Below are 15,333 nucleotides of genomic sequence, written 5' to 3' on the forward strand. Positions count from 1 at the left end.
CCTGTGTGGTGGCCCAGAAGGGAGCAGGGAGTGGCCCTTAGACTCTTCGGGGTGGCTGGGAGGTAAGGCAAGGCCACACTGGGGTTCCCTCTCCTTCTCTCAGGGGCCTGGTGGGTATATAGAACCAGAGCTGTGCCTCTGTGATGCCACAATTTCCCCCAGGGAAGAAAATTGTGTCCTGAACCTTTTGTACCTTTTGCCCAGCAGCCTGCCCTTCTTCTGAGATGAGCTCTGGTGGGTGGGGTTCCGAGGGCTTTTCTGAATAGGTTTCCTTTCTATTTTGAGCCCAGGGATATGCAGGTACCCTCCCTCCAATCAAACTTACTCAAATTTTAATCTTTGGAGAATATTACGAGTTGAATTTTGTTTTAATCTTGAGTTACGAACCTTATAAAGAGAGCATTACCCTGAATCCTGTGGAGTTGGGGATGAAACCCAGGGCCTTGTAGATGCTGGGCAAGTGTCCTGCCTGAGATGCACCCCTGGCCATGTAGACCACAGTTTGAGGAAACACGTGCACAGAAAAATGGGACTCTCCTCCTGTTCAGTGTCACTCCCTCAGAACCCCTGGGAGACCTACTCGGCAAGCTGTGCCTGCAGCTGACTCCTCCTAGGCCAGTATTTTTCCACATTTAAAAATTCATGACCCATTAAAAACTATAAAAATCCCATGCCCTTTGTGTTTTGTGATGCAGAGTTACCCTAGGCTCCTTTTCAAAATATGAAATAATAATATCGATTCTGCATGCCTTAGAATCAAGAAACCCCCCCTCCTCCAGCTGAGAACTGCTGTCACTTAAAACTTAGCACTGTGGCATTAAAGACAGAACAGAAACTACAGGTCACACCGGGTTGGCATCTGAGCTTCCAAGGCTCTTTCTGCCCTTCAGACTCTGGTGTAAGAGGTAGGCGCCATACACAGGCCTGCCCGGGAAAGAAGAGGGGGTATATTTGGCATATAATTAGTTTCCATCCTCTCAGGGGCTGGTGTGCCAGAGGTGTGAATAGAAGCAACATTTACTAAAACTCTGACCCCAGAGAGATGGGTTCTAGCTGGGAAAAATAGGAGCAGGCTGTTTAACCAACAAACAGTCCCACTACACAGACACATTCGCACCCACACAGCATCCACAGCCTGTCTCGCCCTTCCTACCAGACCTGTCAGAGCCACACACTCCAGACTGGAGCTGTGCCAGCTGCAGGCATCAGAGAAACGTCCTAGAGTGACTGATACACACCCTGCTGCGGGGCCTAGCGAGATCGCTCCTGTGCCTACCAGACCCCGCACACCCTCCTCTTTGCCCCAAGTTGTGCGCTGCCTCTTTAAGGCCCCCACGTGATAGCTATGCTTGGTGGCCTACAAAGGGTTCTGACTGGTGCTATTCAGTGTCTCATCCCCAGGGAAGGGAGGGGAGCCCGAGACGGACAGACATTGGGCTTGTCCTGTTGTGGCCACCAAGCACAAGTCTTTGGACGGCAGATAATGAGGAGCCGGGAACTGTCCCTGCCTGGCTACGGCTGAATGCCTTAGCTTCTTCTATCCACACCCTCAAGTCTCCAGCTCCTTTCTTATTAGAAGCTGGTGCCCCTCCCTGCACTCCATCAATAGCCCTGTCTTTTCCCAGGCCCTCTGCCTTCTCCTGTCACAAGCATTTGGTCCTGGGGCTGTTTGCTCCTTGTTCCTTGTGGCATGTTTTGTCCCCAGTGTGACTAAGCTTGAGTGTAATTTCTATCTTCCTTGTCATTGTCCCCCTCCCCCTGACACCCCGCCCCCCCCCCGACCCCCGCCCCGGGCAGCGAGCTGGGCACACAGGTTGCTCACAGAATGCTCATGGAATGAACAGATTGATTTGCTGATTCCCGCCTGCCCCAGCACACATCGCCAGCCTTGTCCGTCTCCCATGACACCATGTGTTCTTGGCCCAGAGGGCTTTCCTGGGCCCTGGGCACTGCTATTCAGCCTCAGGTCCCAGCAGTCTCCTTGCCCTCTTTACAGCACCCCCACCGCCACCGCCCCTCTAAGAACTCAGCAGCTCTGCCTCCTGCTGGGCCCTCTGCTGAAGGGCGGGGTCCCAGTAGAGGAGGCCCCTCTAAGAACTCAGCAGCTCTGCCTCCTGCTGGGCCCTCTGCTGAAGGGCGGGGTCCCAGTAGAGGAGGCCCGGTGGTCCAGTCCCCAAAACTCCATACTGGGGGAGGGGGAAATGCATGTGGGACACAGTGAAGGGAGTCTCCTAATGGTTACTCCTAGAAATGCAGGAAGGATGAGGGCAGGGCTTAGCTTTTCAGGAGAGCCCTGAGTTTAGCTTTTTCCTTCAGTCCCATCAACCTATCCTATGGGTTAGCGTCCAAGGGAGCCAAGGCTGGGAGGAGACTCCTCATCACATCTGGAACCCCCTGTTAGGTGATATAAATTTTAATTACCTTTTTTTAAGGAGTTGAGGGTGTCACCAGAGGAGTATGCTAAGGTCTCAGAAGGGGTCTGGCTAGCCCCTCTCTCCCATCACCCTTCAGTGGATGTATCATTTAAGCTGGAGCAAAATAGCAACTTGTTTGCTAGGGGAGGAACTGGAAATAATGCTGGTGTTCCCTGACTCACCACCCATCGCAGTCCCAGTTTTCCCATAGTGTAAGCCCTTCGTGCTCCATCCCTTGTTGGGGTGAGCTGGGCATGGCTAAGTGCTGTCCTTCTGGGTGGTGACACCGGCTACAAGGGAACTACCCATAATACCCGTCTTGTGCTCCTCACTGTCTGGTCTGTCTCTTCCTCTGGTGTCGGTTGGCTTGTCTCTGCCTCTCCTTCTGGCTGCATGAGGACCCCCTCCTCTGGACAGGAGCTCTCTTCTGGGTTCCAGCCTGCTGTGCCTGCTCACAGCCGTCAACTAGGTAGTGTTCCGACCGCTTGCCAGTGTGTGCCCTGCATGCCATGGATAAGGGGCTCAGGTGTTTCCTCGTGAGGAAGGAATAGGACCCAGCTTCTCAGGAGTGAGGCTGGGTTTGAGACGGTCCTGTTTAGGGGACCCACTCCTCCAGCCCTGTGATAATTTTCTTATCACAAAGGTGGAATCGAAGGGGAGAGAGGGTGTGATAATTGTCCCTCTTGCTTATAGCCACCACTTCAGGCGGGGGAGGTAGGCTTGCTTTCCTGGTTCCTGGGCTTTTAGGTAGAATTCAGAGACCTCTCATGCCAGGTCCATGGGAGGGAGGCAGCTGCAATCTCAGCTCCTTCCCAGCTCCTTAGCTCCTCTGGGGAGAAGCTGAGAACAACAGCCTGACTGACTGCCCCTCCTGTGGGTGTCCTTTCCCTGCAGGTGACTGTTTACTGGGTAGACGAGGCTGGGGCCAGTTCCACGCACTGCCTCTCCCCACAGGCGGAGCACGCTGGAGTCCGCACCTACTTCTTCAGTGCTGAGAGCCCCGAGGAGCAGGAGGCCTGGATCCAGGCCATGGGCGAGGCTGCTCGGGTGCAGATCCCTCCAGCCCAGAAGTCAGTGCCTCAGCCTGTGCGGCACAGGTGAGTACCCAGTGTGGACACTGAGGAAAGGAGAGAGAAAGACGCTCAAAAGTACTCAGCTTGATGCCATTGCTGGGCCCATTCTGTGGATTCGAACCTCTGGAGGGAGTGAGGACCACATCCTGACCTAAGCGGGAGGTCTGGCCAACAGGTTGAAGAGCCTGAAACTCACTTCCCCTGACCAGTTCCTCCTCCTCTTTCTGAGCTGGGGGACCCTGCAGAGAATCCCCGAAGCTCGGCTAGGAGCCAAAGGTGAGGGTCATTTAGTAGCTGTTTGCGTCAAATACTTTGGAGGAAACTGGAATCAGGTTTGAATCACATCTTAGTCACTTGGCCATTGTGTGACCTCGGGGTGAGTGACTTTAACCTTTCAGAACCTGATTTTTCTCTTCTCAAATCTAGCAGTCCTGGATGGGGACTGCAGATTGTGTGCGAAGCCCTGAAAACACAGCCCACTGCTCGCGGTGCCCATCACCTGCCGGCTCCGTGCCCACGTCTCCTCCTCCCCCTGTGTGCAGCCCTAAGATAAGCGAAGTGGGGATCCAGAGGAAAGGGCTCGGGTCTGGCCTGAGTGTAGAAAGGGTCTCACTGTGTGGACCTCAGGTCTGGCTATGTTTAACCCTCAGTGTGCTATCAAGGAAGGTTGAGAGGGAACTCCGGGGAGAAGTTGTCTGGAGGGCCCGTCTCTGCATTGCCAGGACCTTTATTCATCCGTGGATGGCCCAGATTTGCTGGGACTTTGTAGGTCTGCATTTCTACTGCTGTGATAAACACTGACCGAAAACAGTTCCAGGGAAGTCAGGGCAGGAGCCTGGAGGCAGGAACTGAAGCACGTGCCATGGAGAAGTGCTGCTTACTGGCTTGTTCCCTGTGGCTTGCTCAGCCTGCTTTCTTATACCATCCGGGACCGCCTGCCCAGGGGTGGCACTGCCCATGGCGGGCCTTCCCATATCATCAACCAAGGAAACGCTGAGCAAACATTCCTACAGACCAGTGTTACGAAGGAATAGTCTAGATCTCCTCTTCTCAAGTAGCTCTAGCTTGAGTCAGGTGGACAAACAACAATCAAACAAAAATAACCAAGACATAGATCTTGTGCCGCATGAAAGAGGAAACCAACCATGTTCCGGCCCTCCTGGAGTCCACAGTCTAACGAAGTTTCCCCCAGAAGGGCTGTGCTTTGGAGCCAGGAACTTCGTGTTGATCTGCTTGGAGTCAGCTACTTGTCCCCCTGCTGCCCACCATGGTGGATCTCATAGCAGCTACGCCTCCAACAATCCCAGGGAAGGTGATAACCTGTCCATTCTGCCAGTGAAGACTCCCCAAGACACAGGGCGGACCTGTAGCCAGTCTCTGTGGCTAACTATAGTTACTGATGTGAAACTGGGGCACCTGCCAGCCTTTGTCTGGGGGATTGGATTGGAGACAGGTAACAGAGAAGACCAAAATGAGGAGAGGTTAGCGTGGCCACAGCCAAGGGCTGGGCTCCGAATCGTGGCAGAAGGGAGAGTGGTTTGGGTGACAGGCCTGGGAGGTAGAACAAATGTAGTATTGGCCGGATGGTTGAGTTTCTCTGATCATTGCCCAGCAATAAAGTAAAGCCTGGGATTTAGGAAGCAGAATGGGGTGTCATTCTGCCCCCCTTACATCACTGCCTCTCTGTCTCCTCTTCACAACCCACTCGCCCCTGCCTACCTCACACTGCTGGGCCAGTTCCACTGACAACCTCTCCCTTGGCCTCCCGCAGCCTCGAGAAGCCAGACTCAGAGAACATCCCACCCAGCAAACACCATCAGCAGCCACCTCTCAACAACCTCACCAAGCCAGAGCCTGAGGCCAAGACTCGAGGAGAGGGGGACGGCAGAGGCTGCGAGAAGGCCGAGCGCAGGCCCGAGAGGCCCGAAGTCAAGAAAGAGCCTTTGGTAAAAGTCAATGGCCTCCCATCTGGACCTGAGACAGCCTCAGAGCCTGGCAGCCCTTATCCTGATGGCCCGAGGGTCCCAGGCGGTGGGGAACAACCTCCTCAGCCCAATGGCTGGCCTTTTGGCTCCCCAAGCCGACCGGGGAGCACGGCTTTCCCGCCTCACGATGGGGACACTGGGGGACATCGACGGAGCTTTCCGCCACGAACTGACCCGGACAAAATCGCCCAGCGCAAAAGCTCAATGAACCAGCTTCAGCAGTGGGTGAACCTGCGCCGAGGGGTGCCCCCACCAGAAGACCTTCGGAGGTGAGGTGGCCTGGGGGGGGCGGTACGTTATTGCTGGGACAAGGGAAGGGGGAGGCAACTTAGGAAACATGGCTTTACTGAGGACCTTCTAGAAGCTACCTGTGCAGGAAAGCTGATTCTCAGCTTATCCAAATCCTTGCCTCTGATTGTCTGCCGCCTTCAAAAGAAAGCACAGATGTGGGCGTGGTGGCAAGTTCTTGTACTCTCTGCACTTGGGAGGCAGAGGTGGGAAGATCGGGAGTTCTGAGGTAATCCTCTGTTACAAAGCAAGTTGGAGGATAGCCTGTGCTATATGAGACCTTGTCTCAGACCGAGAGAGACAGAGACAGAGACAAGAGAGGAGGGGCAGTGTACCTAGAGTGTTCAGTAGAGAGGAGTCAGGCAACCCTAAAGCTGTTCTGGTTAACCCCCAACCCATGCCGCAAATCCTGTGACATCCGAATCCAGTGATTCTACTCACTGGGAGACTTGCACCACTTTAAGGAAACATGGCGCCTTACTCTTCCCGTTGGTGTTTCTTGATGGCCAGTTTGCCCCATGTATAATACACGGATTATCTGATGACCGGCTTTCAGCAAAACTTCCTGAGCTTGATAGTGTTTGCCAGGGCAGATGAGCTTGGGATGTAGGGGCCCCTGGTGATTGTGGGTCCAGCCTCAGGAAGGAGCCCGGAGCCTGGAGCACCTACCTTTCTAGATAATCTCATTGTTGGTGATGGGGTCCTTGGGCATTTATACGTCCCAGGGGCCTCCTGGCTCTGATAGCATATGACCAGAAAACCACTTTTATCCTTCAGGGGCATGGTATACGTGGGTACGTTTCTTCTACCTCCCGTTTTGGAAAGGACCCAGTAAATCTGTTCACACTCAGATGTAGATGGCAAAAAAGGCCTAGAGCTATCTTCTGGGACATTTCATTTTAAAGAGACATAGATTGAACTCTGGATGGGACTTGTTCTCACCTCTAGGATAGGCCTAGATCCTGCCTGGATCTAGCAATGGCTTCCTGAATGTGCTTGCAAGATGCCCTGGGGTTCCAGTCACCCTTTCAAGCATGCACTCTGGGCTGGAGGATTGGAGGCAGGGGTGACTGGGGTACACAGGTGGGTAGAGATATGTCCATGTTGTCTACTTTCCTTTCAATGGCCTCTCTCTCTCAGTCCTTCAAGGTTCTACCCTATGCCCCGCCGGGTCCCTGAGTATTACAGCCCCTACTCCTCTCAGTACCCTGACGATTACCAGTACTACCCACCGGGGGTGCGGCCAGACAGCATCTGCTCCATGCCAGCCTACGATAGGATTAGTCCGCCCTGGGCCCTGGAGGACAAGCGGCACTCCTTCCGGAACGGGGGTGGCCCCGCTTACCAGCTTCATGAATGGAAAGAGTCCACGAGCTATGGGCGGCAGGATGGCACCGTTTGGATCCCCAGCCCCTCCCGACAGCCAGTCTACTATGATGAGTTGGACGCTGCCTCTGGCTCCCTGCGCCGCCTGTCCTTGCAGCCCCGTTCCCACTCTGTGCCCCGCTCACCCAGCCAGGGCTCCTACAGCCGCGCCCGCATCTACTCCCCGGTGCGCTCACCTAGCGCACGTTTTGATCGGCTGCCACCCCGCAGTGAGGACATCTATGCAGACCCTGCCGCCTACGTCATGAGGCGATCCATCAGCTCCCCAAAGGTGAGCCGTCATTCCGCCCCTCCCCCTCAGGTCCTGAGACCATCTGCCTGCCAGAGAAGAGCTGGAGATGCCGGGCTATCTGGGATCCGGCCTGCTAGGCCAGGAGTCTGCCTAGGGAAGCCTGGTCCGTGGTGCCATCCACGTGGGGGTCATTCTGAGCTCTAAGCAGGAACCATGCTCTCTGTGCCCATTCCCAGGTTGTACTGAAAATTGTGCCGTGTCTCTAAGAGGACAGAGAAGGTCTGACTTTCAGTCTCGAGGACTCAGATAGATAGTTGTGAATGGGGTCGCGATGCGTTTCAGTTTGCTCTGGGACAGGATACAGATGCCCTTAACTCTGAACTTCAGTTGGTGGGGAAGTCCACACCCCAGCCATATTCTCTCACCTCTGCACCCCCTTTCTCTTCCAGTATGATTACCTGGGAGACAGGCGGCCAGTCCCTGCAGGACTGTTCCCCTACAACTACCCACCATCTCCCACGGTCCACGATAAGATGGTACGTCCTCTCCTCCCTTCCATTCCACCTCAGGACCTCCTCTCCTGCTTCCACCCAGGGTGGAGCTGAGCTGGGGAAGATACCAGGATACTCTGGGCCCCTTGCCTGGCCCATGTATTTCTAGAAGTCTCTGGTTACCTCTTCCCTTCCTACCAGGCCTCAAGGGCCCCAGGACAGTTTGGGGCCACTTGCTCCTCTGTGGCAGAGCAGAGAGCGTGTGCTCCCCTGCCCCTCAGGCCTCAGAGCAGCTCTCCTCACAGGCACACAAGAGGAGGGCCAGGGCTAGCAGGAGCAGCAGCTGAATGCAGCCAGGCTAGGACTCCGGGTAGAGCATGTGGAGTTTCCCTTAGCATTGCCGCAAGCTTATCTATGTTTGGAATGCCACCCAGGGGGAAAGGGACGGGGACTTCCTCAGACTGAGGAAGAAAGGGTGTGCCACCACGTTGTGTTCCGCCCTTTTCTGCTGTGTCTACTTACTTCTGGAATGTGTTCCTCCGAGAAATGGGTTGGGGACTAAAGAACCTCTGTCCCATACCCAGGAAGGGAGGCCAGGGTGGAGGAGGCTGGGTGGAGGCCAGGGTAGCCTCCTCTACTGTTCAGACTCCACTATTTGCTTGATCCACAGCAAATGCACCTTTCCAGAAATAGCCCATTTTCCTAGAACAATTGGAAACACTTCTCAGATTTGCAGGGTGGGACAGAGGTAACAGAGCTGGGAGAGGCTGACCCTCATCCTTCCTCCACCCACCTGTGGTCTTGTCCCCTTCTACCTCAGAACCACTTAAAGGACATGACAGAGACTTTTTTTTTGTCCATGCCTAGCTAACTACTCTTAACTACTCTGCTTCTTTTTTTTTTTTTTTATCGTTTTCTTTTGTGTGTTCCTGTTTGTTTGTGTTGCTGTTTGGCCCTTTGGCCTCGGGCTCCGGGTAGGATGAACTTTTAGATCTTCAGTTGCAAAGAAACCTAGAGTATTTGGACCAGCAGGTAGGCAGAGCTGGTGCCCCTCGCCATCCCATAACCCCTGTCGTGTCGTCTCCTCCCTTTCCCTATCATCCTCCAGCCATTTGACAACCTTTGTTGATGTCACCAGGAACCAACAAAGCGGCTCGTGTTTCCCTTTGCTCGCTCATCTTCTTCCCATCCGAACCCTCCTGGGCAGCCGGGGTTGTCCTCAGGAAAGACTATATAAACGGGCCTGTGAATAATTAACTACCACTGTCTACATTCTTCAGTGTTCAGCCCGCGTGGAACTGACCTCAGAGGCAGGTGGGAAGAGAGTAGAGACAAGGTTGGGCCTGAGATGTCAGGGGTTTAGTTAAGGCTGGACCTGGGACCTCATACCCTGTTCTACCGGTCATTGGCAAGCTCTGTTTGTAAACTGCGGTCCTCCAGATTTGTCCTAGAACGGCTTAGAAAATGTTATCGATTCCATACATTTGTTAGTTCCTCAACAAGGCTCTTTTGCATACACAGCTCATGGGTCCAGAGAGTTGAGTGTGGTTGTTGGAGGTGCAGTGACGTCAGCTCAGTTTGGCTGACGAGCGAACTAGCCAGGCAGCGAATACCCCAGTGAGACACACAGTGCTGGCTGCCCAGTGCTCACACCAGGCTTTGTTCCTTTGCTTCTTTGCCTTTTAACTCCAAAGGGAGCCATCTAAAAACATGCGGTCTAACCGGGTTGCCAGTGAGCCCATACACCAGTATATATGTGCTAGAAACCACAGGGAATCTGGAAGTCCGTATCACTGACCTTGGAAGGCAGCCTGCAGTGGTAGTGATAATATTAAGAATAACTAAGGTGGTGATACGTGCTTTTAATCTCAACATTCAGTAGGCAGAGGCAGCTGAATCTCTGTAAGTTTGAAGTTTCAGGCCTGGGAAAGTTACGTGGTGAGACCCTGTCTCAGTAATAGTAATAGTAATAGTGGTATTAATAGTAACAATAATATAATAATGATAACAGCCACCATAATTAGTGTTTCCTCTGTGACTTAGACTGAATAGAAGAGATCACAATTCTTTCATTTTTGTAATAATTCTGCAGGGCGGAAACTATGATTATCCTATTTTATATAAAGGAAATGAAGCACAGAGAGATTTTAAAATATGCCAAGGACACAGACAGTGAATAACAGAGCTTAGGTTTTAACTGAGTTTGTAGCTGGGAATCTGAGAGAAGACAAGACTAGAATCAAATCTCCTCAGGACAAGTTCATACTTGTAAATCTCCAGGCAGAAACGTGACCTCAAAATGACTATATTCGCTGCTATGACTCCATGATCTTCCAGTAGCAGTCATGTGACCTTTCATCGCCTATGGCTTCCCTATTATGGTGAGATCACCTTTGTAAATGACAGCGGGGAAGCGCTGATTGCTACAGTTTAGTCAGCAGGGCCAGCTCCTGGCCCTCATGTAGCCTTATGCTAACTTTGTCCTGCCCTCAATGGCTGACTGTCCAGTTATTGAACACAGATTGACTTTGCCCTTCCAGAGGGGATGGACTCATCTCTGGATTACCCTCCTGCCTGTGGGATAATATTCTTACAGGCGATCCTGTGTGATGAGGGGCTGGACACGGCCAGGTAGAGCCATGCTGGGCAGCACTGGGGGATGGCGCTTGGTCCTTGGTTCTTTGTTTTCAGACATAACAGAGCCTGCTCTTCTGCAGAGCAGTGAGAGGATCAGATTGGAAACGACTCAGGAGTTCTCTGTGGGGCACTGTTAGAGCAAACCTCTTAGGGGAAAGAAATGAGGTCAGTGGGCGCCCAGGAAGAGTCTGGTCTCCTTTGTCTACTGTGTGCGCACAGACATGTGCACCCAGTCATGTGCACCCAGAGCCTCTGTAAGTAGATAGGGACCGGACTAACTTCAGATCTTTACACTAAATAAGGAGGCTGGCATATTGTACTGTAACTCCTATGCCCATCCTTATACTATAAGCACTCTCGAAGCCTTGACACCAAGGAAAATCCCTAACTGGGCTTACAGGAGTAGAAAAGTCGGGTACTAGGAAGCCTTTGAAAATACTACACATCTGGGGCTGGAAAGATGATTCCACGGCGAAGCGCACTGGGTACGCTTCCACAGGACCCAGATTTGGTTACCAGCACCCATGTGTCAGCTGACAAACCCTAGAACTCCAGTTCCAGGGGCACTCCTCTGCGGGCACATGGTACACAGACATACATGCTGGCAAAATGAACATATAACGTTAAAAAAAATTAAAGTTTTAAAAATTAGAATGCTGTAGATTACACATGGGGGCATGGGTTACCTTGCTCTGACCACAGCACAGCGGAAACAAAGCTGTGTGGGCTGACGCCTCAATAGGGTAAGAGGAGCCAGGCGGTGCCTTTAATACTGGGGAGGTAGAGGCAGGCAGATTTCTGAGTTCAAGGCCAGCCTGGTCTACAGAGTGAGTTCCAGGACAGCCAGGGTTACATACACAGAGAAACCCTGTCTCGGGGGGAAAAAAAAAGAGGGTAAGAGGAAGAAAAGGCTGGGGAGACCTTGGATACAATTCTGACCCCCCAAGAGATCATCCCTGGTTCCTTTGTAGCCCCAAAGCGTCACCTCCCTTCTGTCTTCTACCATCTGCTGTGGACCACACGGTTAAAGGGACACAGCCAAGGACATTCCCTGACAGTTTCATTTTTGATTCTCTCCCAGTGGAACCGGGGGACAAGCGAGGGCATATCTGATTGGTTTGGTTGGCCTTCCCTCCCTCTCTGCTGCCCTCTCCTCCCCTTCAGTACATCCCCTCCCACTTTCCCAATGATCCTTGAAATTAAAGGGTGACGTGGCAGATAGCAGTGGTCCCACACCTGGTGTCCCTTTAACACGGCTCACGTGTCTTGGCCCCCCTGTTTGCTTCCCAGTGCCATCCTCGATCCTCATGGATGCTGCCAGCCCAGCTCTGGAAATTGTTTAGCAATCTTTCAGGAGGCTCAGGGGTGTGGGAGGGGGGGCCACGCAGGCAGTAGGTTCCAGGTTTGCTGTTTTTAGCTCATTTTAGTGTCAGTTTGAGGAAATTGGCTTTCCTGCCATCCGGTCTTCATCCAAAGCAGTATGAGAAATGGGGAGGAGGTGACAGCTTGGCCAGTGTGGCCGGGCACCCCTGGGACAGAGTCCCTGGGTCGCTGTCAGTGAAGGTCCAGTAGCCTTTCAGTACCCTGCTGTGACATTCGCATGAGGACATCAGTACTGGTCCAGAAACAGTTCACAGGGTGATAAATGCCAAGGCCAGGGACAGGGTGCTGGAGGCCCCCCAAAGCAGCTGCCCCTCCCCTGTTTCCTGCAGAGAGTCACAGGGGGGTGTGGGGAGACAGCCGTAGCCAGGGCTGAGTGAATCGTCCGTTCCTTCCTCCTCCGCTGCAGATGAGCGAGAGTGAGACTCTCATCAGCATGGTGAACCGAATGGTGGAGAGCTCCTCCCCCAGGGCCCACCTCTTCATGCAAGTAAGGCCTCTGCCTGCCAGCATGGTCCTGTCAATGCCATCTCAGCTGCTTGTGCATGATTGGGTCACTCCATGTGGGCTGAGGCCTGCCTCACCCAATCCATTCACCCGCCAGGCCTCATCTCCCCTAAAACAGATTCTGCTCCATCTTCTCCCGAGCTCCACCATGATACCTCCATTCTTCATGTTCATAGATAAACTCAGGGTGCATTTCCTGAACCATCAAACAGCGAACAGTGACATCTCATGCATGCTGAGGATTACAGACCTGCTTTTGAATGCCCAGGATGTCCAGTTCACGCTTTCTATGTTCTTGACAGATATTCCTGGGGATGGGGCATGAGGGGATGATGTCAAGGGTTTGTAAACATGTTAGGAGGACTGCTGCGGTGTCAGGGCAAGGCAGCACTAACTGTCCGCCATGCCTTTGGAACCTTGCCAGTCCTGGCTTAGTGTGGGCGCAACGATCGGCATGTTCAGTTTATTGGGACAGCGGCTCTCTGGGTTTCTAATGCTCTTTCCTGCCAAGATCTTACGTACTGTGTCTACAAACTGCCCAGGGGTCACTGGTATTCTCATGATTGTTACCGTGCAGAGAGCTCTGCCTTCTAGCAGGCCTCCAAAGGGGAACACGGGACACAGGTTATGTGGTCAACCTCTCCCGAATCAGCCGCAGACAATCAGGATGAAATCTAGACGGCACCATCACAGCCTTCCCAGCTCCAGCCAGAGGACCTAAGACCCTGGCACAGAAGCGTCAGGCGTGACGGGCAGTGGTCTCTGGCAGAAAGGAAGCGGGATTGTGCTGTCAGCTCTGCCACCCACCCAGCCTCGTCTGCCCCTGCTGCAGTAACCGACCTCGTGTTCCTGCAGGTCCCTGCATACCCAGAGGTGTTCCGGGATGGCCTCCACACCTTCAAGCTAAACGAGCAAGACACGGATGTAAGGGCAGCTCTCCCTGCTCCCTCTGGCACGACGTGCTCCTCATGTTGTCCTCCTCTTCCTCGCTTCCCTCCCCACCATGGGGCTTTTCCTTCACCCTCCTCCCTCTCCCGGTGGCGTTTCATCCATTTGACTCACCTCCTTTCATCAGGACCACAACACGGTGTTCCACCTGCTTCCTCCTCCTTCGGCTTCTCCTTTTGGGTGTGGCCCTATCTCACCCTCCCCTCTCACTCTGCTTCAAGCTTCTACACCAAGCTGTGGGCCCCTATCTACAGCAGTGGGATTGGCTTAGGGCAAAGACGTAGGCTCTGTTAGATGGTAAATCCGTCTGCCCTGTGCCCAGCCTGTGGTAGACACGGCGAGCTGCTCGAGAGAATATGGTCTGTGTCTGCCGTCAGGAGCTTCAAGCAGGGAGATACTCCAGGTAGCCTCGGATGGCAATTTCAGACCCATTCACTGAACAGGACCAGGAACTGGGTCAAGGACAAAATAGGGAGCCAAAGAGAAAGGCCTTGACATGAGAAGCCTCAAAGGGCAAGATTCAGTGTGGTAGGAAGAAGATGGAGGGGCAGACACGAGTTAGCGATGAGGACATGGAAAACTCTCCAGAAGAGAGGGGGCTCTGCCTGTGGTCTTCTCATCACACTGACCCCGCCTCGGCAGCGGGTCCATGCCTGGGAGGCTTGGGAGGTGGGGGGATCTCTCCAGGCAAGGACCAAAGCTAAGAAGGCTCCCGTCAGCCATCCTGAGACCTGAGATGTTACAGCCGGTTCCCAACCTTCCTGATGCTGTAACCCTTTAATGCAGTTCCTCATGCTGTGGTGACCCCTGGCCATAAATTTATTTCGTGGGTACTTCATAACTATAATCTTGCCTGTTATGAATCATAATGTAAATATTCGATATATTTGTGACCCCGGTTGAGAACTGTTGCCTTAGAGAGAGAGACAGAGAGAGAGAGACAGAGACAGAGAGAGAGAAAGAGAGAGACAGAGACAGAGAGAGAGACAGAGAGAGAGAGAGAGAGAGAGAGAGAGAGAGAGAGAGAGAGAGAACGAGAACTCAAGAGTCTCAGGATAAGAGAGGCTGGGCTGCCCTGTGGGGCTGAGGCACTGGATCACATTACATTGCTCATTGTAAGACTGCTTGCTCCAAACCTTGCCTGCCCCCAGCCCCAGCAGAGGAGGCGAGGCCACGCTGTCTTCTCAGCATCCTCTGGGCACTGTAACCCCGCAGTAGGATAGGAATGCGCTTGACTCCCTACCCCTACCCAGAGAATTATCACATCTCGTTTCCTAAGATGGAGAGATCCGCCATGCTCTCTCCCAGAGCTTCCAAGGTGATGGTGAAGGCCCAGGTTCCCTGACTGGGAAAAGTGGCGGTGTGCAGAGTCCAGGCCCTGCCAACCAGATTCCCAGGTTCCCATCAAACCACATCCTTCATCTTCTTCTTCTTTCTCCCCTCTGGGCTTCCAGAAACTGCTGGGCAAGCTGTGTGAGCAGAACAAGGTGGTGAGGGAGCAGGAGCGGTTGGTGCAGCAGCTGCGGGCGGAGAAGGTGAGCAACTGCGGTATTTTGTGGGTGAGGCTGGTGCAGGCATGACTGGGCGGAGTATGGTGTGCGACGCTGTCTCTGTCCTTACAAAGCTGGTGCATCTTTGTCCTCAGACTTCTTGTCTCCTGAGGACAGTAAGTAGCCAGTATGGGAATAACCTCTGCTAAGTTATCTGAACTACCAGGAACTCAGACACCTGCTGTCGAAGACCCTAGAGAAGGTCACGGGCAGCTTGTGACACCTCCCGCCTTCCTTTAGGAGAGTCTAGAAAGTGCCTTGATGGGAACCCACCAGGAACTGGAGATGTTTGGAAGCCAGCCCGCCTACCCAGAGAAGCTGCTGCACAAAAAGGAGTCTTTGCAGAACCAGCTCATCAACATCCGGGTGGAGCTGTCACAGGCGACCACGGTAATCGGGGCACAGGGGCTATGGCTGCTGACCGCCCCTTCCTGCTGCCCTG

At 53.4% G+C, this 15,333-nt stretch overlaps 1 protein-coding gene across 4 annotated transcripts in view; it reads left to right on the plus strand.

Annotated features, from left to right (window-relative positions):
* Plekha6 (pleckstrin homology domain containing A6) overlaps window positions 1–15,333 on the plus strand; it is a 141,014-nt gene that overhangs the window by 106,265 nt on the left and 19,416 nt on the right. Inside the window, exons 9-17 of one of the 4 annotated variants that reach the window (XM_052200051.1) lie at window positions 3,369–3,511; window positions 5,259–5,741; window positions 6,901–7,417; window positions 7,828–7,914; window positions 8,848–8,901; window positions 12,296–12,376; window positions 13,249–13,317; window positions 14,796–14,876; window positions 15,132–15,281. In XM_052200051.1, the coding sequence (XP_052056011.1) occupies window positions 3,369–3,511; window positions 5,259–5,741; window positions 6,901–7,417; window positions 7,828–7,914; window positions 8,848–8,901; window positions 12,296–12,376; window positions 13,249–13,317; window positions 14,796–14,876; window positions 15,132–15,281 (1,665 nt within the window). Of the gene's footprint in view, window positions 1–3,308; window positions 3,512–5,258; window positions 5,742–6,900; window positions 7,418–7,827; window positions 7,915–8,847; window positions 8,902–12,295; window positions 12,377–13,248; window positions 13,318–14,795; window positions 14,877–15,131; window positions 15,282–15,333 lie in introns of all 4 variants that reach the window. The other 3 variants (XM_052200048.1, XM_052200049.1, XM_052200050.1) reach the window with 3 other exon arrangements.

Source organism: Apodemus sylvaticus, chromosome 12, assembly GCF_947179515.1.
Source record: "Apodemus sylvaticus chromosome 12, mApoSyl1.1, whole genome shotgun sequence".
Classification (NCBI taxonomy): Eukaryota; Metazoa; Chordata; class Mammalia; order Rodentia; family Muridae; genus Apodemus; species Apodemus sylvaticus.